The 23,034-nt window shown below is 34.8% G+C and overlaps 2 protein-coding genes across 2 annotated transcripts; both read left to right on the forward strand.

Annotated features, from left to right (window-relative positions):
- Window positions 1–1,635: 1,635 nt before the first annotated feature.
- Window positions 1,636–10,036, forward strand: LOC131606716 (uncharacterized). The gene is made up of 4 exons (XM_058878872.1): window positions 1,636–2,065; window positions 9,549–9,596; window positions 9,680–9,739; window positions 9,920–10,036. Exons 1-4 carry the CDS (start codon window positions 1,754–1,756, stop codon window positions 10,034–10,036), a joined length of 537 nt encoding a protein of 178 aa, XP_058734855.1. The 5' UTR covers window positions 1,636–1,753.
- A 152-nt stretch (window positions 10,037–10,188) lies between these two features.
- LOC131604795 (uncharacterized) lies at window positions 10,189–22,792 on the forward strand. The gene is made up of 6 exons (XM_058877211.1): window positions 10,189–10,203; window positions 10,304–10,408; window positions 21,934–22,056; window positions 22,143–22,243; window positions 22,386–22,497; window positions 22,587–22,792. The coding sequence occupies exons 1-6, from the start codon at window positions 10,189–10,191 to the stop codon at window positions 22,701–22,703; spliced, it is 573 nt and encodes a 190-aa protein (XP_058733194.1). The 3' UTR covers window positions 22,704–22,792.
- Window positions 22,793–23,034: the final 242 nt, after the last annotated feature.

Below are 23,034 nucleotides of genomic sequence, written 5' to 3' on the forward strand. Positions count from 1 at the left end.
TGCCATAAATGCTGAGTTGATATCACGTTTTACAAATATCACGCTTTTACATCTCCTGTTTTAATGTTTTTCAAAAACTCAAGACAGACACATGCATTGCATCTCATGAATTCATTATTAAACATATTCTGCTACATAATTTCAAATGTTAGCATCAGGAAGAATCTGCACAGAGTACGGCTAATGACTAAAAGTTATCCCGACAGACGAAATCACTTCAGCAGCAACATCTCTTACCACTGACTCAGTTGATTAGAAGTCAATGAATACAAGGGGCACGACATGCTTTTTCCAATCAATCTGGGGCAATCAGGTCAAGATTCAAAGAATCTCTCAGGAGCGCCGAACAATCAGGGGCATGCACCCAAGTGGATCCGAAGCTACTTCCGGATCAGCCAGGGGCATCACCCTAAGTTTGTGATTACTAGGGGCATCACCCATAGTACACATCTCATAAGGTCCTCACGAGGCAAATCTCTTCAAATTCCCTAATAGCTGGGGCAAAGCTATGCAAGGCCTGTTTGACACTTCGATCAATACTCATTGGTGTGTCCCAATCAATACAAGTCCAGGAATGGCAGTTACTATAAATACTGGGGGCAATGTTCAAGGCATCCATGTCTTCCCACAAAACCGGTTTCACAAGATCATATCCCCGCAGAATAATCCTCAAGAAGCGATCTTCGAATAATCTCTCCTCCAACAGGGTCTGTTCAAATTCACCATTATGAAGGTTGACACTCACAGTTGAGTTTGGTCAGATCATCTCCGGTCAGGACACGTCAAGATCCATCTTTCAAATCACTTCCATCCCCAAGCAGAAGTCAAAGATCCCCAGCTGAGTATCCTCAAGCATGGAGCGGGAGTTCCTACTAAATTAGGAGACTTGTACTCTGTATTCTCCACAACAGTCAGGGATTTATTTTCCCCGCCAGACGATGCTACGATCTACTGTCATCGTTGACAAACATGTTGCATACATATATCATTCATAATCAATCATTACATAAATACATACCATGCATCATGACATATTGCATGCTGTCAACATTGTTTTTCAGGTAAGTTCCCAAGCGGACGAGATTTGGATCTGATTTGTTGAAGGTTTATTGAGGATTTTGGATCTTGGAGGAAGTTCTTGGTTGAATTTCAGCAGAGTAACAATGTGATTTTTTTCCTCTCTTTTCTTTGTGTTAAGCATATGGTTATAAAGAGTGAGGAGAGTGAGAGTAAAAGATCGCACCATAATTACAGTACAATGCTAATCCAGAGACTATCGCAACTTTAATATCACAAATGTGATTGCACATGCATACCATAATTATTTGAAAACATGAGTAATATTTTCTATATAACTATATGCCTTTATCCTTACCCTTTTAATTTTCTTTTTGTATATTACGTTAGAGGATTAACGGCATATCTTATGCTTTATATCCACATCTAAATAATTTCATTTCACAAAACAATAGATCTTAAGGTGCACCATCTCCAACTTTTAAAGGAAAACCATTTCTCTTCTTTATCAAGTCTTAGAAAGATTTCCTTATTTAGCCTTATCTTTAAACACAATAAGAGTAAGAGAGAAAAGAAGGCCAAAAAGAAAACTACTACCATTCCTATTATATATAGCATGATTCATTTGACGCGACAATACATATGACTGAACCACTGTAAAGTTATTGATGGCAACCCAAAATACATTTCACAGATATCATAATCACGAATCACTTTAATCCGTTCAGAGAGAAAGATGAAACCATTAACCATGACTCACCTCTTCACTCGTTCAAAACTCGCTCGACTCGTTCCTTTAACTCATATTTCCAAATGTTCACTCAGAACAACAGCAACAACTTCTTGTTCTCTCCACCTATTCTCAACAAATACTACTGCCAGCTGCGGGGGAGAACAGTCACCGGAAACGGAAAGGAGGGAATGGAACCACCGTCGAGTGGAGCTACCGAAGGAGCTTTCGAAAAATGTGATCGTACTTGAGTGCGAGTCTACGGCAAAGGGTGGGGTTTGTGATGTCTACGTGGTTGGCACAGTCCATATCTCAAAGGTATTAACTTTTTTTATTTTATTTTTGTATTTTATTCTTTAATGTGTGCTTTTATACATTTGTTAGCAAAGTTATATCATGCATCTCTCTTTTTCTATAGGTCTCTTTGTCATTTTCGGTATACTGAAAAATTGATATATAATTTAATGTATACAATTTAAATATCAATGTTGTTAGGGGTGTTTTTGGTGCGATTTGTGCGTTTTTAAGGTTAAAAGTCATTTGAACCGCAAAAGAAAAAAAAAACATGTGGTTTGATTTAATTCGGTTAATTTTTAAAAGTAAAACTGAACCCCTGGAAATTGAACTTAGTTTATCATTCTTTGAATGAAGTGATGAACAAAGAGAGAATAGATTATATAACTTAAAGTGTATTAATCCATCATTACAAGCTTTACAAGGTTTAGCATTATATACAAACTATAAGCCCCAAGTGTTAATTAACTATATCATATATAGTAGTTTGACTAACTGCTAACTGACTTGCTAATAGGATTTGACTACACTAGTTAGTTAAACGGTGTTAACTCAAGTAAAATGTGAAAGCCAACTATATCTCTAACACCCCCTCAAACTTAAGGGTAGTGATCTTCACAAATAACCTTGAGTTTGCCTCTTAGTTCTTGAAAAACTGTTGTGCCAAGAGGTTTGGTCAGTGTGTTTGCGATTTGTGCTCCAACAGGTACAAGTTGAATTAACATTCTTCAAGCCACGACTCTTTCCCTCACAAAGTGTACGTCGAGTTCGATATATTCTATGTTATGAATAGCGCCTGATGCGGCCGCGATTGCGGGGCGAGCTGGGAAAATGGCCTGGCCACTTCTCGCTATAGAGGTTTGCTGCGATAGAAAGATGTGGGTTGAGCGGCCACTATCGCGGGTCGTGGAGCGGTCCAACGCGGGTGCTTTTTCTGGATTCGCAAACCGGGTCGGGTTGGGCCCAAAACTTAAGTTTTTACCAAAAAAAAATCATTTTCTATTCGTTGCAAACCCACTATTGCTTCTGCCTCTCTATTGCTCATCATCGATGCTTCCTTCTCTGCTCATCATCGTTGCTTCTCATTCTCTGCTCATCACCGCTACTTCTCATTCTCTACTTCAGGTATTCTTTCCTCCTTCTCTGCTTCATCATTCTGCTTTGCTTCATCGTTTTGCTATTGTATGTTCTATTCTACTATTGTATGTTTTGTTCTGCTTTGTTATTGTATGTTCTGTTTTTTCCTCATCGTTTTGCTCCGTTATTTTATTTGTATGCTCTATTTTTTTTTACAGCCATGTCAACTCCTCCTCCTACTAATTCAACTCAACCATCATCATCTAATACTCAATTAGTTACTTCTTCTACTAAGCTACACAAACTAACCGGTGACATCGCTCGTTTCTTTTATCGGAATGGAATTGCTTTCGGTGTTACGAATTCAAAAAGTTTCAAATTGATGGTTGAAGCTATTGGTATGTATGGTGCACATTTGAAGTATAATCAAATGTTGCAAGACTTGGTTTTTATAAAGTATAATCAAACATTGAAAGAGCGCTTTGACAATGATGATTTGATTGATCCTGTGGCCATGGATGATGATATTGATACCAATAATCCATGGTTTTGTGGAGGTGAAGATGAAGAGGATGAAGTTCTAGATAAGTGTTTGTTTTCTTGAATTTTATTGTTATTTGGATGTATGTTTCAATGTTTTGCTTAATACTTATGCTATTATGTATTTGGAAGTATTTTATTGCTAAGACTTAATGAAATTTGAGTTTTTTTTTTTTGGTATTTGCTAGTATGTTTTCACCATGTAAGTTCCATTAAAATATTTATTTTTTCTATCCGCGTTGCTAAAATACCGCCCGCGCCGCTCCCATTTTTGGGTTGACCATGTCTCGTCGCTTTTCGAGATTAACAACATAGGATATATTTAGTGCGAGCATGTAGAACTGGATTACGTGATAGCAATATAGCACTTAGGTTGTCACACAAAAGTGGTGGTGTGAGAAACGAAATTCTGAGTTCAAAAAGTAAGGATTCTTACTAGAGCAATTTAGAAGTTGAGTGTGCAAGTGCTCTATACTTTGCTTTGATGTTGGAACATGCCGCCAGGGACTTCCTTAAAGAGCTCCAAGCAATTAAATTTGGGCCAAAGAAGATGCACAAACCGGAAGTTGATTGTTTATCATCTGGATCACTAGCCCAGTCAGAGTCATTGTAAGCTCGAAAAGAAAACTTGGGAGCTGAAATGGAGGGAGACAACAGCAGACCATACTTTACTGTACCACTCAAATACCTTAATAATCTTCAAACTACAACCCAATGAGTATCAAGGGGACAAGTCATAAATTGACAAGCTGTGTTAACATTGTACGCAATATTTGTCAAAGTAACATACTGTAGAGCACCAACTACGGATCTGCATAATTATAGATATGACATCTCATTTGACCCATGCTTCCTTAGTTTACATGTACTTAGCATAGGGGTCGGAACACCATTAGCATTAGTCATCTTTGCCCTTGATCACATATCTTTTATGTATTTAGAATGAGTAAGAAAAAGAGATCCATTGCTGCGAAATTTAACCTCAATACCTACAAAATAACTAGGTCTTCCCAACTTCTTTAAGGCAAAAGTAGTGTGCCGTTTGTTGATTAGATCATGAATGAGTGAAGAGTTTGAGCTAGTAATAAGAATGTCATCTACATAAACTAAAGCATATAAAGAAATACCTTGTTTGCAATAGACAAAAAGTGAATTATCACACTTTGAAGCAGTTAACCCAAACTGAAGAAGAGCTAAGGCCATTTTCTCATACCAGGCCCTTGTGGCTTGTTTGAGGTCATATATGGCTTTGTTAAGCTTGCAAACTATACTTTTATCAGTACTTACAAAACCAGGAGGTTGTGTCATATAGACTTCATCATGAAGATTACCATTCAAAAAAGCATTGTCTAAATGTATTTAAGTCTTACACTTTTTCTAATGTTACCCCTACTTTTTGCTTTAGCAACCTTAAAAACATGAAAACGTGAAAAATAATAGGGGTATATTTGGAATAGTGACAATAAATATAATAATTATAGATAAATTTTGCTTATGGTAAGCAGTAACAACCAAAGACTCTTAAGGATTTATAATCAGGATGCTTAATATAAAGGGCCTGCAAAGGGGTGAGCCTTGGTTAAAGATGCAGTGAGTAGCCTGTTTATTGAATGTACAGATTTGGAAAAGCTATAGTCCCAATATGTTAGAGGTATGAAGGAAGGAAATAATAGTGTAAGGGTCATTTCAATTATGTGTTTGTGCTTTCTCTCCACATATCCATTTTGGTGGGATTTATGTAGACACTTTAGTCTATGTGTTATCCCTAGCTCTGTCAAGAATTTTGTAAAGGGTCTGAACTCTCCATCAAAGTCAGATTGAACTGACTTAATGGTTACAGAAAATTATGTTTCAACAAACAAATGTGTATCTGGTGTGACCATCTACAAAGGCAATATAGGAACTATAACCAGAGCTTGAGGGATTGGGGGATGGGCCCGATACGTTAGTGTAAATCATATCAAAGGCTTTATGGTATATAATGTTAGTTGAAGGTGCATGTAACCTATGTGCTTTACCAAGACTACAAGAAGTGCAAAAATCAGTGATTTGTTTATTAAAGATATAAATATTACACAACTTGAGTATATGAGTAACATGAGTAAAGTTTGCATCACATAATCTATGATGCCAAAGAGTACGAGTATTACAATTATTTGACATATGGAAAGCAGAATGTGAAACAACATAATTTTGAATGCCAGTAGAAGTACTCAAGTTGTTAATTAGGTTGTGTGAGCTTGTTAGCTCCAAGGGTAGTTGAGGAAAGCAATATAAGCCATTAGCATCTAGAACTCCTTCGACAAGTACATGTTTAGAAGCCTGAGATTTAATATAGCATTTTTATCAAGGAGGAATTCAAAAATAACATTGTTATCACTAGAGAATTTCGAAACAGACAACAAATTCCTAGTGATAGAAGGTACATGTAGGACATTAGCAAGATCTAATTTATGGTTTGGATTAAGTTTGGAGTAAAACAGTGTGGAACCTATTAAATGTATAGTAAGAGTTTGACCATTTCCCACATAGACTCTATTCGACCCTACATACGACATTTTATTTTGTAAATGAAAGGCATAAGGGGTTAAGTGGTGGGAAGCTCCTGATCCGTGAACCAATTGAGTTTCCAGCTCTGAGGAGATATGGTATTCTTGAGTGTAAGCTAATGTTCGATTTGTGGTATCCATCATAGCCATAGGATGAGAACTCTGCGTAGTGTCTTGAGTGCTTATGATTAGAATTGTTTGCAGGACTAGGCTGAGCACTGGATGTATTTTGAGGCATGAAGTTCTCATCAAAACAATACCAATAATAGAGTGAACATACTTACCACATAGTTGAGAAGTGAGATGATTTCTAGTTGTATACCTTCCTTTGCCACGGCCCCGACCATGATTGAACATGTTTCCTCTACCACAATTGCTTGAGTATGCTCCTCTAGAACTATTATCTTCTTGGTTTGTGTGAGAAATATTTACAGAGATGTTTGATGCAACCAATTCTTGACAAAATTTACCCAATTGTGCTTCTTGCACATTAAGAAGTGCTTCAATATCACAGAGGGTGGATGATACATGATATCCATACATTTACATGACAAATGGACTATATTCTTTAGGAAGTCCTTCAAGTATCGATTATATCTGATATTGCTCGATAGTTGAGTTTCCAACAACTAATAATGAGTTTGCAATTGCTTTGAAATCTCAAGATAAACTTTGTGACTAGCTTGTTTCCTTTCTTTGTCGATTTAAGTTCAATTCGCAATTGTCGAACCCTAGCTTTCATTTGAGCGTTGAAATACTGATGGATTTTGTCAAAAACTTCAAAGGCGTGTTTACATGCAAGAACCCTAGGTAATATAGATTTAGAGATTGTAGACATCAACCATATTAACACCGCTTGTCTTGGACGATACAAGCTTTATACACATTAGAAAACGTACCTGTGAGATAATCTTGAGCAGATTTGGACTTTTTAGGGATTTGCGGAATCACAACAAGCTTCTGCATCTTTTCAATTAAAATCACTCCTTCGACTTGTTGATTTCAGAGAAAATAGTTGTTCTTTTGTAGTTTAATCGAGAGCTTCGGTCCAAACTTGTCGATGCAAAAACTGTGGAAATTTCTAAAGATTGAGTTTGATCTTCAATGGTTCTTAATTTCTTGTGGACTCCATTGTTGAACTTTGAAAAACCAGTATTATGATGATTAACCGTGCATGCAGAGAGGAATTATATGATTCAGAGATGGCGAATTAGGGAAGCGCGGGTGATCGAAACATGCAAATGAAACCATGTTGAAGATGAACTTTTGAGTTCATCATTCTTTGAATTCAATGATGAACAAAGAGAGAATAAATGATAAACTAAATAGTGAATTTTTAAGTTCATCATTCTTTGATGCATACATATGAATTGTTATTTACCCTGAATTTTGGTAAACAACCGCTAGTCTTCTAAATAGTGATTTGGTTGTTTGCAAGATTGATTAGATTGATCCTAAGATATACGTGTCTAAGTTTCTAAAGTTTTGTTGTAGTTGGTGTTTAAAAGTAAAGAGTTCGATGTAACAAAATAATGTAGAAATGGTTTTTAACAATGGAAAAGAACGTAACAAGACTTCAATAGAACAATAAAGTGCAGGAAAATAACTTAACGAAATTGACTTTGCATTAAATAAAAAAATGTGGTGTTTCATACGTATATTTCACTCAGTGAGTCTTTTTTCAATACGCTAGATACTTTGAGTATTTGTGAGTTTGTATACAATTGAACCAACATATCCTATTGCTAGAACTCCTATTTATACTAAATCGAAATAACTGTCTTCAAACGGTTTTTCTTCAGAAATCGACACGTCTCTATCTGCATGCATCTTGTCTCTAACTTGTTTCCATGTGTCCTTTGTTAGTGGATAAGGCCAACAAGCAGTTATTTGGCCTGATTTTGAATTATCTTCTTCTCGGTCGAACTTATCTTCAATTTCATTTAATATTTCACTAAATCCATTTTCATGACTAGAGCTGTAGGAACTTCAATCACTTTTCCGCAAACTTATATGTCAAACCAAATATCCCATATATAGATATGTAGAACCAATCTTCAAACTGGCTTCAAATTACTCCAACTTTTATTCTATTCGACTTTCTGCCTGATCATCAAATACGTCAAAAATACCCAGCTTACAATTGTATCTTACAATTCTATCTTATGTCTAAAGGATAATATACATGAAATTTCATTTTTAAATAAATTTGAAATAATATAAAGTATACTTATAAGCAAGTGTGCGCATGTGACTATGCTAGCTTGATAATACTATAATTTTTTTATTATCAATATGTAAACTTTCATTTAATCTTATCCTTATCAACGTCAACAAATTAAAAATAAAAATAACAATTTCATTTTAAATAAAAACAATAGTATTTATAAATAATTAATATTTTGTTTTACGTTAATATGTAAATTAAAATAAATATCATACATAGAATACGATAAAATATACACATATATTTATTAATTTTTTTAAATAATTAAAAAATATATAATATTGTTTAAGGTTTTGTAACATATATAATCCGGTTTTGTTTATTTTGATTCGGTTTAAAATACAAACCGCAAACCAATCCGAACCGCACAATTTTATTAATAAATAATCCAAACACATTCGAAGTAAATGCATTTTTTTTTGCAATTTTTGATTTAGTTTGTTTCAATTAGCAGCTTTTTATTGGGCCGATTCAATTTTGGACACCCAACATTACGTGGATGTGCTTAATTAATTTTTTTTATCTTTCAAAATAAAATAAAAAAGTATTAATATAAGAATATTTAGAAAATAAAAATATGTTAAGCATGTGTTTGAGTGTCATTAGTTTAAATAAAATCACTTTAAAATACTATATCAACCAAAAGTTACAAATAGTTGTTTTATTATTTTTAGTTTTTTTGTATTGAGATGTGTTTTTTCAAAGTGAATCCTCCAAACCCATTTGTCGGTTATTATATGCAATTGACCTTCTATGAAGTAATTTACAAAAATTACTTCATGACTCCATTGAGATGAAGTTTGTTATGAAGAATAGAATTTAAGAGTTGAAGATCATTTTCATATGAAAATAAAGCTTCAGAACTTCATTTAAAACAACTATTTAAAATTTATATTAAATTAGAATAAAAAAGATAGTAAATAATTATATGATATGTCCTATATAAGCTTGTAAAACATTATATTCTTACTAAAAGAATATTCCTATATTCTTTTAGTCTCCCACAAACTTATAGTAAGAACTTTTTTAAGACATATTTTTCTCTTTTTTTGACTCATTATTACGTTGTGCATGTTACTGTCAAACCAGCCCATAATGTTGAACTATTTTGCAGGAATCAAGCCAACAAGTTGAAGCTATTGTCAAATTTTTGAAACCAGAGGTGGTTAATTTGTTTTGTTTTCCTGATTTCCCTTGTGCATGTTTTTATGGAGAAATCTTATTGATGGCTTTTGTGCACTGCAGACTGTCTTTTTGGAATTGTGTAGGAGTCGTCAGCAAGTGCTTTTCCGCGAAAAGATTAAGGTTTCATGCTTTAATTTTGTCTTTATATTGAGTAACTAGGGGAGTAAGACTTGTTGTGATTTGGTTATAAATGCACTTAGGATATCAGTGATAGTAAGAAAAAATATGGAGGAAATCTTGAAATTTGACCACACCTCAATGATTTTTGTTAATTTTATGTATATATTTTGCTTCTTGCAGGTACCAACTGTGGAAGAAATGTATGAAAGCTGGAAGAAAAAACACAACTTTTTTGGAATACTTTATAGCTGGTTAATGGCCGAGGCATGTTTCAATGTTTTTCTTTTTTTGGTGTAAGCAAGGAATATATTAAAGGGAGAACTAAGGGTTCTCCAACTTTTATACACGAGGCACGTGCAAAAACCCGACCAAAAGAAAATTACCCACCAATTAATCTACAAGAGAAAAGAAATGGGGTTTTTACAAAACTCATAGAAAGAATAATTGGGATGGGTAATTTTACCGCAAAAAGACCACTTCCAAACCATCTTATTGGTTTTTCAGAAGAAAAAAAATGTTGCAATTATCATGTACGTTATTTTTTATTTCTTGAATTTCTGACAGCTTGCCAATGAGCTGGACGTGTATCCTGGTGCTGAGTTTCGTTCTGGATACAGAGAAGCAATCAAGTATGGTGGCAAAGTGGTACTTGGTGATCGCCCTATACAGGTTAGATATTTTTTTATTTCATTTTCTTTGTGTTCGCTTTTGGGTCTCTCGCCACTGACATTGTGAACGACCCAGAATAAAAGAGATGCAAATTAAAACTAAAGAAGGGAGAAACTTATAATGACTAGTTATAGTTGAATTACATGGTTGACAAGTATATATGCAATTAGAAAGCCAACTAACTTATCTAAATGCACAATCTATCACTTGTGATAATTAGCTTGTGTTGTAAGTCACTCACTTGCAACACAAAATACACAAAATACTAGTACCAAAAGATGAATTACATTCATACCTTTCTCATTCCTATCAATTCTTTTAGGAAATCAATTTTTTTTCTTTAATGGCTTGGTTAAGATGTCTTCAAGTCAGCTTTGTTTTGTAGTATTTATTCTCCAACATGTTCTTGTTAACTTGGTCTCTTAAGAAAATGATATTTTCTCTGTGGTGAATTCAATGCCAAGAACAAAGTATAAAACAAGGGAGGAATAAAGAACAAGGAAGAAGAAAAAGAACACAAGAATTGGTTACAACTGCTATTCTTTTATTTTCTCTTAGAAAACAAGATTACAAGAATAACAAATAACCTCTCTCCCCTAAATTAGAATTTGCTGTGTACAATGATGAGAGACTAGTATGCTATTTATAATAAAACCTAACATACTAACTAATGGGCTTTTTCCACAAGGCCCGTTACACAAGCCAACTTAATAAACAAACTAACTTAACAAATTAGGGTTTAAACACAAAACCTAATTTAACATGCTAACAACCCTAGCATTTTCGACACCAGCATGTGAACAACCTTCGACTTCATGCTTAATCCTGTCGAACCAAGAAGTTACCCTTCGACCATACTAGAGTTCGATCCAATATCTCACAAATCTCTACCTTGGACCTAACTCTACACGTCAAGGGAACAAACTAGCTTTCTGCATGCAGCTTTATCAACTGCATACAGTGGAAAAACTTGCAACTCGGCAATGTCTTGGTGATCATATCATCAGCATTGTCCTCAGTCGAAACCTTTATCACTTGGACTTCTCCACGTTTGATTACTTCTCTGACGAAATGCAGCCTCACATCAATGTGCTTAGTTCGCTCATGATAGGCTGAATTCTTCGACACGTGTATTGCACTTTGACTATCACATTTAACAGTGATACCTTGACCTTGAAGTTTCAGCTCCTTCGCAAAACCTTCAAGCCACAATGCTTCTTTCACAGCTTCAGTGAGGGCAATATATTCTGCTTCAGTGGTTGATAGAGCAACAACCTTCTGAAGTGTTGCTTTCCAACTAATTGTTGTACCAAACATAGTGAAAACATATCCAGAAATAGATTTCCTAGAATCCATACAACCTGCATAATTAGAGTCGACATATCCTTTGATGACTGCTTTACTATCTTCACCCAAGGCTCCACCATAAATTAGGACCCTGTTCAGAGACCCATTTATGTACCTTAAAATCCACTTCAATGCTTGCCAGTTAGCCTTTCCAAGATTTGCCATGTACCTGCTTACAAGACTTACTGCATATGCTATGTCGGGCCTAGTACAGACCATAGCATACATCAAAGAACCAACTATATTAGCATATGGGATGCTATTCATATAGGCTCTTTCAACATCAGTACTGGGACACTGATCAATACTCAACTTGAATTGAGAGTTTGTCGGAGTCACAACTGGCTTCAAATTCGACATACCAAACTTTTCGAGAATCTTTCGGAGATATGCCTCTTGAGATAAGCATAACTTCGACTTCTTTCTATCTTTTCGAATGTCAATTCCAAGAACCCTGGAAGCAGCTCCCAGATCCTTCATATCGAACTCCTTATTGAGTTCAACCTTCACCCTCATTACATCTTTGACATTGTTGCTTGCATGAGAATATCATCCACATAAAGCAACAAAATAACAAATGAATTACCGGGTCGAAATCTGAAGTAAACACAATGGTCGAACTGACTTCTAACGAAACTTATGCGTGCCATGAACTTGTCGAATCTCCTATTCCACTGTCGCGGAGATTGTTTCAGCCCATATAAAGATCTCTTTAGCTTGAACACGTAATCTTCCTTCCCTTTTTCGACATACCCATCAGGTTGCCTCATCAGGATTGTTTCATCTAGATCACCATACAAGAACGCAGTCTTCACATCCATCTGTTCCAGTTCAAGATCGAACTGTGCCACCATGGCAAGCAACATTCGAATGGACCTATGCTTCACAACAGGAGAAAACACATCATTGAAGTCAACACCTTCTTTCTGAGTGAAACCCCTTGCAACCAACCTTGCCTTGTATCTTTTCGACGCTACTCCTTCGATTCCTTCCTTAACTTTGAAAATCCATTTATAGTTGACTAACCTGCTCCAATAGGTTTCTTGATCAGTTCCCAAGTGTGATTATTATGAAGATATTTCATCTCATCATCCATGGCCTTCAGCCATTCAGTCTTATTTCAACTCCTCATAACTTCCTTATAATCTTTAGGTTCATCATCAAGAACCTCACTAGCAGAGATTAATGCATAAGCTATAAGATCTGCATACCCAAGTCTGTGAGGTGGCTTGATGACTCTTCTCGACCTATCTCTCGATAATAGGTAGTCATCGACAGTTTCCTCAACTTCCTCAGCATCTTCTGCTTCTTCTTCGACTTCATCTGGAATATGCAATTCACCATTAACTTGCTCCACCTCAACAGGAATCTCTACCTGTTCCAGCTCTTCTGCACTTCGACCATCATCATCACTAGTTTTCTTGAAAGCCATCTCAGCTTCATTGAAAACTACATCACGACTGGTGATACACCTCCTGTGACCTGGCTCTAGGCACCATAGCCTATAAGCTTTGACTCTTTCAGGGTATCCCATAAACATGCATTTCAGAGCTCTAGGTTCGACCTTGTCTTGCCTAATGTGAGCATAGGCTATGCAGTGAAATACTCTCAGTTTGTCGAGATCTGGTGGATGTCCCGATCAAACTTCTTCAGGTGTCTTCATATCTAACACTGTCGAAGGACATCTGTTTATCAGATATGTTGTTGTCGAAACAGCCTCATCCCAAAACACCTTCTTTAATCTAGCACTAGTCAACATGCATCTAACTCTCTCAAAAATAGTTCGACTAAACCATTCAGCCAAACCATTTTGTTGTGGAGTACCTACAGTAGTTTTGTGCCTTGCAATACCAAAGGCAGCACAAAAACTATCGAACGCCTCATGGCAAAATTCAAGGTCATTATCGGTTCTCAACCTTTTGACCTTCCTGCCAGTCTGATTTTCAGCCAGAGTCTTCCAACTTTTGAAATTCTCAAAAGTTTCATCCTTAGTCTTCTGGATGAATACCCATAACTTCCTGGAATAATCATCAATTATGGATAGAAAATACCTTGCTCCTGAATTTGATGGACACCTTGCAGACCCCTAAAGATCAGCATGGATGTAATCAAGGGATCCATGTGTTCTTTGTTTGCCTTTGTTGAACTTCACTCTACAAGATTTTCCAAGTACACAGGGTTCACAAAACTTTAGCTTTTCGACTTTGTCTCCACCAAGCAGATTTTGTTTCCCTAATCCGACCATACCCCTTTCACTAACATGGCTCAATCTCATGTGCCAGATTTCTGTCTTCGACAAAGGTTTCGTGGATGCAACATTTGTCGAACCACTTACAACTTCAGCCACAAGGGTATACAAGCCTTGTTTCTTCACGCCTCTTAAGACTTCCTTCGACCCCTTCATGACTCATATGATACTTTTCTCTCCTTGGAAAACATATCCTTTCTTGTCGAATTCACCAAGAGAAAGCAGATTTCTCTTCAAATCAGGAACATACCTGACTTCAGTCAACAACCTTATTGACTTATCATGGAGCTTGAATCTCACAAATCCAACACCTGCAATCTTGCAAGCTTTGTTGTTTCTCAGCAGTACTGATCCACCATCTTAATCACACAATTTTTCAAACAAGTTTTTTTTGGAGTCATGTGCCAAGTGCAACCCAAATCCATAATCCACTCTCTTCTTGAGTCACTGCTTGAAACCACAAGAACATCAGATGATTCGAAATCATATTGAACAATGGTTGCATTGCCATTATCCTTACCTCCATGATCTTTCAGGCGTTCAGGGCACACCTTTCTTGTGAGATCCTCCTTCTTACAATGATAGCATCGAATGCCAGATGCTTTGCCACTGTATGACTTCAACTGACTTTTGCCCTTCTTCTTGTCGAACTTACCTTATTTTCGCAAGAATTATCCCTTAACGGCCAAACCTTCACCAACAGTCGAAGGTTTATGCTCCTTTCGTTCATTCAAGTCCTTAGAATACAGGGCTGATTGAACTTCTTCAAAGGTCAGGGACTCCCTTCCATACAGGAGAGTTTCTTTGAAGTGAGCATGTGATTGAGGCAAAGCGCACAATAGTAATAACGCTTGATCTTCATCATCGATCTTCACATCAATATTTTCAAGATCAAGAATCAACTTGTTGAACATATCCAACTGCTCAGCCAACACTTTGTCTTCAATCATCTTGAATGAATACAAAGCTTGCTTCAGGTAGAGTCGATTTACCAGCGACTTGATCATGTACAAACTTTCAAGTTTCACCCAAAACCCTGATGCCGTCATCTCCTTTGATACCTGTCGAAGAACCTTATCACCAAGGCTCAACAAAATTGCACTGTGTGCATAGCCGTCGCTCCCTTCAACACTTCCAAACAACCCTGCTGAACCAGTAGGGCTTTCATCTTCAAGCGCCACAGACCGAAATCGTTCACTCTGGTGAACTTTTCAATCTCATACTTTGTTGAAGGCATCTTCTCCACGCTCACCATACCAATTTGTTGTGAATTAAATGCCAAGAACAAAGTATAAAACAAGGGATGAATAAAGAACAAGGAAGAAGAAGAACACAAGAATTGGTTATAACTACTATTCTTTTACTTTCTCTTAGAAAACAAGATTACAAGTTTATAAGAATAACAAATAACCTCTCTCACCCTAAATTAGGATTTGCTGTGTACAATGATGAGAGACTAGTATGCTATTTATAATAAAACCTAACATACTAACTAATGGGTTTTTTTCCACAAGGCCCATTACACAAGCCAATTTAATAAACAAGCTAAGTTAACAAATTAGGGTTTAAACACAAAACCTAATTTAACATGCTAACAACCCTAGCATTTTCGACACCAGTATGTGAACAACCTTCGACTTCATGCTTAATCCTGTCGAACCAAGAAGCTACCCTTCGACCATACTAGAGTTCGATCCAATACCTCACATTCTCTAAATAGGTTTGCTTCTGGCTCATAGGATGATTAGTCAAATCAATTGTTGATTTGTCTACAACAAACAATTTGATTTTCACGACTTCGTTGATCTTTGACTCTTTCACATTGCATTTTTATCCAAAGTGCTTTACTAGCTACATATTAGTTTTCTACATAAACTACTTCACAAGATGATAGAGCTAATATTTCTTGCTTTTTCGAGCTCCATGAAATTGGAGCTGCACCAATCATGAACAAGTATCTTGATATACTTTTCATGTCATCTTTGTCTCCTTCCAATCTTAATAACAGTAGCCATACCTTTTTGCCCTTTTCCCTCTGTTGTTAAACTCGGATGACGGGGCGGCCAGGCTGTCCAAAAAATTGGAATGGAACGGAAACATGGAATAGAACGACCTATATTTTAGTGACGCGGATACTAATATATTTAATACTAATAAATACATAATGATTAAAAACTAAATTAACTTAGTCAAAATTCATGAAGCATTGTACTATATACTATTGTTTATTTTTTTAGAAGGAATAATTATTTTCATTACTCTATTATTGTTTTTTTTTTCTAAAAATATTATATTATTATATTTTAATAGCCACTCAAAAGTGATAAATGTGGTGGTATACAACTATGACATGGAGTTTTGTAAAATGCTTTTATGAATTTTGCAAAGAGCCTTTTTTGAGTATATGAGTAGCACTTTATCTTTTCAATTTCCTATTTTTTTAACTCTATTATTTCATTTATTTATGGTTTAAATGTTTCTTCCTCCACGACTTCATCTATTTCTATTTTCCTATCTTGTCGGTGCCTCCACGACTTCATCTTCTTCTATTTTCTTCTACTTCCATGGACTTCATCTTCTTCTATTTCTATTATATCGGTGCATCTTCTTCTTGGTATGCAAACTCTGTCACAAATATAGCTCTCCAATGGTTAAAAATCTTGACACAAGAAAAACAGTCGTTCCCAGCTGTTCCACCGTGTTTCCGCTCTGTTTCCGTCCCTGATATTTCGGCTGCTCTGGCCACGTCGCCCGTTTGCAGCGTTCCAACAAGTTTTGACGCGATATCTTTCATTGTACCATTCCACACTGAGATCTCGGTCATTCCGACCGATTTTAACAACTGAGCTTTTTTCTATTATTCTTTTGATTTGAAATGAGTACACCATGCTCTGCAATGCTTTTGATGCACCTTAGAATCTTTTGGCTGCTAGTAGATGACATTATCTAGGTTTACTATGAACCTACTTATCAAGTCAACACTTTGACAAATGTCAGGTTATGTTTCCATAGGTACCTTAGTGAGCTAATGATTTGCATCTACAAGCTCATCATTTTTATCCTTCTTCAGTTTTATGCCAGCTTCCATAAGAGTGATTGCACGATTGCATTTGCTCAATTTGAATTCCTTCAAGATGTCTTCTGCATATTTCTTCTGATGCAAGAAAACTCCATCTTCAGTATTCACAAATTCCATTTCTAGGAAATAAGACAAGCTCCTTAGTTTAGACATCTCAAACTCATTCTTCATGATGGCTTTGAATCTTGTTAGTTCAACTTCATTTACTCTGGGTCTTGCTCATTTGAACAATTTACATATAATCAATATTGTAATGTGCATTTTTTGAATTCTATCTTGATGAGAAAAATATCAATTATCTTGTTTCATGCTCTAGGTTCTTGTTTCAAACCATACTGGTCCTTTCTCATCATGTACGCCTTCTTTTATTTCCCTTTAATCTCAAAGTATGGTGGTTGTTTGACATATACTTCCTGCTCTATTGGTTCATTAAGAAAAGCATACTTTACATTAAATTGATTCATCTTCCACTCTTTGTATGATGCAATTGCTACCACCACTCTTATGGTTTCAATTACATCAAATGGTGTATTTACCTTATTGAAGTCACTTCTAGGTTTTTGAAGGAATCCATTTACAACTAGCATTTCCTTGTACTTGGTTATCTCACTATTTGGTCACGTATTCATCTTATAGACCCACTTCACGTCTATGGATTTCTTGCTTGAATGAATGACTAATTTCCACGTATGATTCCCAATTACCTTAAGTTCATTCCTTCATTGTTTCTCGTCAATTTTCATCTTTTAGGGCTTGATTGAGATTAATTGACTTTAATTCAACCATTATAAATATTTCAACCAGGTCACCATCTTCATCTACTAGATGATCATGGAATCTCTCATAGTCAGTTAGCCTAAGTGATTGAGTTCTTGCTTTAGATGACCTCCTTATCTCATGTTCTTGTACAACTTCATCTACTTGACCTTCTTGTAATACAATTATTATATTTCTTAAGTTTTTACCATATTCCATTGGACTGTTTGAAACTTTCAGGGAATTCCATTCTTTGCTTTCATTAAGCTGCACATCCATATTTATTATCACCTTATTTTCATTAGGTGAGACTAGTTTGTATGCACTTGTTAAGTGATAGCCTATGAGAATCATAGCTTGACTTCTATATCCAATTTTCTTAATCTCTCAAGTACATTTTTGAAGCAAAGTGAGCAAAAGATTCAAAAATGACCAGCGTTTGGCTTCGGTCCTATCCAATCTTCATATGGTGTCTTTCTCATTAGCTTCTTTGTTGGACATAAGTTGATGATATGCTTAGCAATTGAGGTTGCTTCTCCCCCTAAATTATTTCACATTTGCCTAGACTTGAACATAATCTTGTAATGTTCAATACGCTTGTATTCTTCCTTTCAGCAATGACACTGTGTTGAGGTGTATAGAGAGCTATTGTTTCATGCTCAATCCCTTCTTTTTCACATAATTATGCAAACTCAGTCTAAGTATATTTACCCCTTCCATCAGTTCTCAACTACATTATGCTATATTTAGGTTGTTTTTAAACTAGCACTTTAAGTTTCTTGAGTTGAGCGAATACTTCATTTTTCTTCTCCATCAAGTAAATCCACGTATACCTAGTGAGTTCAACTATGAAGGTTAAAAAATAGCAGTTACCTCCCATTGATTTTACTTAAAATGACACACACACAATATTCTCACATAGTTCCTTTCACACTTTAATCCGAGGATGATCATATATCATTCTCTTCATATGCATTTGGCTTAGGCTTCTAAAATTCAGATGACCATATCTTTAATGCTCTTTTCAATTTTGATCATTAGTGATTGTTGATGCAAGATATTGATGGTTAATCATGTCAATCATAATTTTGAAAGTTCTATTGCTTGACAGAGGTGCTTTCAAAATTAGTTTCGAATTTGCACCAAACACTCTAAGTTCCTTGTTTTCTAGTTTCATTGGGTAATTCTTGGCAAACATCCGCCCCAAACAGATCATGTTAAATGTCATAGAAGAAGCATATATCACATCATTGATTATTGTTTCTTATCCATGCTTCCTCTTCCCAAGAATGTTTATCATGCCCTCGGATGTGACATTTCTATTATCAGCAAATCTAATGGCTCTTTTTATTGATTTGTCAAGCCCGATAAACCATTCTTTGTTCCTCGTCATGTGATTGCTATAACATGTATCAAGATGCCAAATATTGGTCTTTCCTTGTGCCAAATGTGAAGGGCCATTAACATAACTTCATCATAGTCACTATTGTCTGCATATACAAATTGTGCTTCTTCTTTATCACTTGCACTGTATTCTTTATTGAAGTAGCAATCTCTTGCATAATGGTCAAACATCTGGCAACAATAGCATTACACTTCCTCCATTTCAACATTCTCCTTGAATTTCTTGTTGGAAAAGGCACCATCATTTCTTATTTCTCCTTAATTCTCAGAGTTCTTGCCATCACCTTCATCATTTCTTGTTTCTCCTTAATTCTTAGAGTTCTTGACAGCTCCTTCATAAATTCAACTCTTCATTTTCCTTAATATTTTTTTCCATTTCTTGTAGGGATTTTTCTTTTACCTTCTCTGAATTTCTCTGCTCAACTTTATCTCATGAGCCTTCAATAATGCTTGCAATTCTTCAAGTTTCATCTCAGACTAGTTTATAGATTCTCCAATAGCCACAATCATGTGATCAAACTTGACAGTTAAGGATATCAAAACTTTCTCAATATTCTACAATTTAGTGATCCTCTCACCTCATGCTTCATTTGATTGATCACTAACACCAATCTTGAGAAAAAAATATGCAACTACCTCACCATCATTCATTTACGTATTCTCATTTTGCTTCTTCAAAGATTGCAACTCCACCTTCTTCAATTTCTCATCCCCATCATACAACTTCTTGAGTATATCCCACACAACCTTAGTTGTTTCTTTCTCGACAATCTTCTCAAAAATGTTTGAATAAAATCATTGGCTAATTAAGAATAGACTTTTCACAACCTTTTGCACCTTAGATGCATTTACTTCCAATGCAGACAAGCCATCATTCATGATTTCAAGAACACTTTGAAATTTGAATATGACTCTCATTTGCGTGCACCATCTATCATAGTGTTCTCCTTTAATCACTAATAAATTTGGAAAAGAATGATTAGAAGTTGTGCTTCCATTTGCCATTGATGGAAGCTTGGATCAAACCGGTGCTCTAGATACCAATTTGTTAGAATTGTTTGATTATTAAGAAAATGAAAATGAAGAGAGAATGATTAAAATAATGAGATGCAAACTGAAATTAGAGATGAAGGATTTCTCTTTGTTAGTTCTAGTTGAATTTAGAGCTGTCAAATAAGCCCAATTTTTCAAAGCCCCAATTTTTTAGCCCCACTAAAGCCCTACTTTATTAAGCCCTTTGTTAATGAGAAATTTTTTAGGCCCCATAATTTTAGGCCCCTTAATTAATGTGTTATTTTTGGGCCCTATTGAGGGGCCTTATTTTGTTTCAAAAATTTCATTTCTAGTTCCAATATGGATTATTACTCTTGTAATTTGTAAAGTAGGATTAACGGTAACAAGTCTATGTTTTACAAACTAATACTTTATTTCTAAACAAAGTTCCTAAATCTATTAATATTGAGTCCAATATGGTAGAACCCCAAACATTATTTTGAATCCAATTTAAGCCCAATTTGTGAATTTAGGTCCTACACAGATATGCAAATTAAATAAGTTTGATGTTTTATTTTTGGTGAAAGAAAAAACAAATGTAACGATTTTTGTAAAAGGATTGACGATTGTTTGAACGATGACACAAAATAAAATAGAAAAAAAAATTGTTTGATGATATTTTTTTTGAGATAAGTTCGATGATTTTTAACTTTGTTCTTCTTCTGATTATATCCAACAGTATTCATCAAAGTGATATTTTATACGTGGGTATATATATATATTAGGTAAATTTTAGGTTGCATGTGAAAATATATGGTAATTAATCCAACCCGATGCTACATCAATTATAACTTATCATGTGTACTCCATTATACATATTTATTATTGTATTTTAAACATTTTAATATCTGTTTTTTTATTAATTATTTGCATTCTCACTTCACTTTTAATAGTGAGTTTTAACTTTCGAATCCTCCTCCTTCACTTTAAACGAATTTTTAAATTTTTTTTTGTTGAAAAAACTTTTTTAGTTTTTTCTAAAAAGTTAATTTTTTAGTTTTAGAATTTCTTTAAGGCAATTTTTTAATTTTTTTTAAAAAAAATTTTTAAAATTTTTTTTATTTATTTTTAATTTTTAATATATTTATTTTGTTTAAAAGTTATTATTTTTTGAATTTCTTATTATTTTATTTTTTTGATTAAAATTAAAATTTTATTTGATTTGGGGCCTAATGGCCCTCTTTTAAATTTTAGGGCCTTTTAAGTTTGGGCCCTATGTGTTTAAGGGCCTATTATTTTTAAATTTTTTTAGGCCTCATTATTATGGGGTTGGGGCTCAAATTAATTGGCCCTATAAATTGACACCTCTAGTTGAATTATATGATTGGCAACTTCATAAACTGCCACTTGTGAAAGTTACCTTGTGTCCCAAGTCACTTACTTAAAGACGAATTACATTCCCCCAATTAAAGTGTTATTCTGCTAGTAGCTACATTTTGTGACTCCACAACGAATGCAACATAGTACATACCAACCATCTCACTATGTTCCCACACTTCAATTGTGTTTGGACAATAATCCAACAAAGTAACATCTCTAATTGATTTATTTTCTTTGTTTAGAGTATTATAAATGTGTTTTTAATTTGGTTTGCAACTTTGTTACTATAGTGATTGGTTTTAATTTTGATTGAGACAGATCACATTAAAGAGAACATGGAGTAAGCTGCCACTCTGGCACATCCCAAGATTGTTGATTCCTTCTTCTTTTCCAATGAAATTCTCAGATTCTTTATCCCTCTCTGATACTGTTAAAAATTGGGTATAATTCATGATCCAATGCACTAGTTCATGTATATGCTAAGTTCTTGAGTATATCCTAACATGAGTTTTAGTTTTCCTTTTTAGTTGAAGGAGTTGGATAATGATGACGGGTTAATTCTTGCTAAGAAAATAATGAATGAGAAACTCCCAACTGTAGTGGAGACTATTGTGCATGAAAGAGATAAGTATGTCCTAATATTGTACTTATACTAATAACACTGATACGTTCACATCAGTAATAATTAAAATATAAATAAATCAAATGTGATGATCGCATGTGTTGGTATTATATTTGTGTTAGTGTCTGATGTCGGTGTACGAATCCAGGTACATGTCCTACACATTACTAAAAGTGGCAAGTGATAAAAGATCAGTTGTTGCTGTTGTTGGATTAGGGCATCTAGAAGGAATAAAGAAGTATTGGAAGCAACCTATCAAGGTTTGTGAACATTCTCTGTTATTTAAGAATCTGTTATTTTTTTAGTCATTGAAAGATTTTCTAACCCCAATTTTGCTTACTTGTGTAAGATTCAAGATCTCATCACAGTTCCACCTCCCAAACCTGCTATCCCAAGAATGATAATCTTCGTATCTGTCAGCATGGTTGTGGCTGGAATGGCCGTATTATCAAACACCTATCTTTAAATGCAAAGAGTGACTTCCCTATGTAGAGACATTGTCATTTGGAACAACAATTATGACAAATGAGTTAAGTGATACCTATTAGAGATATAACTAAATAGTAATAGGTAAGTAATTTGTAAGTAGTTAATTAACATCTATATAAAGTATGTAATTGCTTGATGTAAATAAACTTGTACTCTTCTCATACAATTTTTATTTTACATTATATCAACTATAGGAAAAGTTGAATTCCAACCGATTTTTCTTAAAAAAATATCTTAGAAAATCCATTTTAAAAAAACAAAAATAATTTTCAAGAAAGTGTGTCCTTCAAACACTTTTGGTAGAATAC

This window comes from Vicia villosa, linkage group LG5, assembly GCF_029867415.1.
Source record: "Vicia villosa cultivar HV-30 ecotype Madison, WI linkage group LG5, Vvil1.0, whole genome shotgun sequence".
Taxonomy (NCBI): Eukaryota; Viridiplantae; Streptophyta; class Magnoliopsida; order Fabales; family Fabaceae; genus Vicia; species Vicia villosa.

Coding starts and splice junctions, on each gene's coding strand:
- LOC131606716 (XM_058878872.1), top strand. CDS start 1,754: ATGAAACCATTAACCATGACTCACCTCTTCACTCGTTCAAAACTCGCT. Junction 9,597..9,679: donor TCAAATTTTTGAAACCAGAG/GTGGTTAATTTG, acceptor TGTGCACTGCAG/ACTGTCTTTTTGGAATTGTG. Junction 9,740..9,919: donor TTTTCCGCGAAAAGATTAAG/GTTTCATGCTTT, acceptor TGCTTCTTGCAG/GTACCAACTGTGGAAGAAAT.
- LOC131604795 (XM_058877211.1), top strand. Junction 22,244..22,385: donor ATTGTGCATGAAAGAGATAA/GTATGTCCTAAT, acceptor GTACGAATCCAG/GTACATGTCCTACACATTAC. Junction 22,498..22,586: donor ATTGGAAGCAACCTATCAAG/GTTTGTGAACAT, acceptor TACTTGTGTAAG/ATTCAAGATCTCATCACAGT.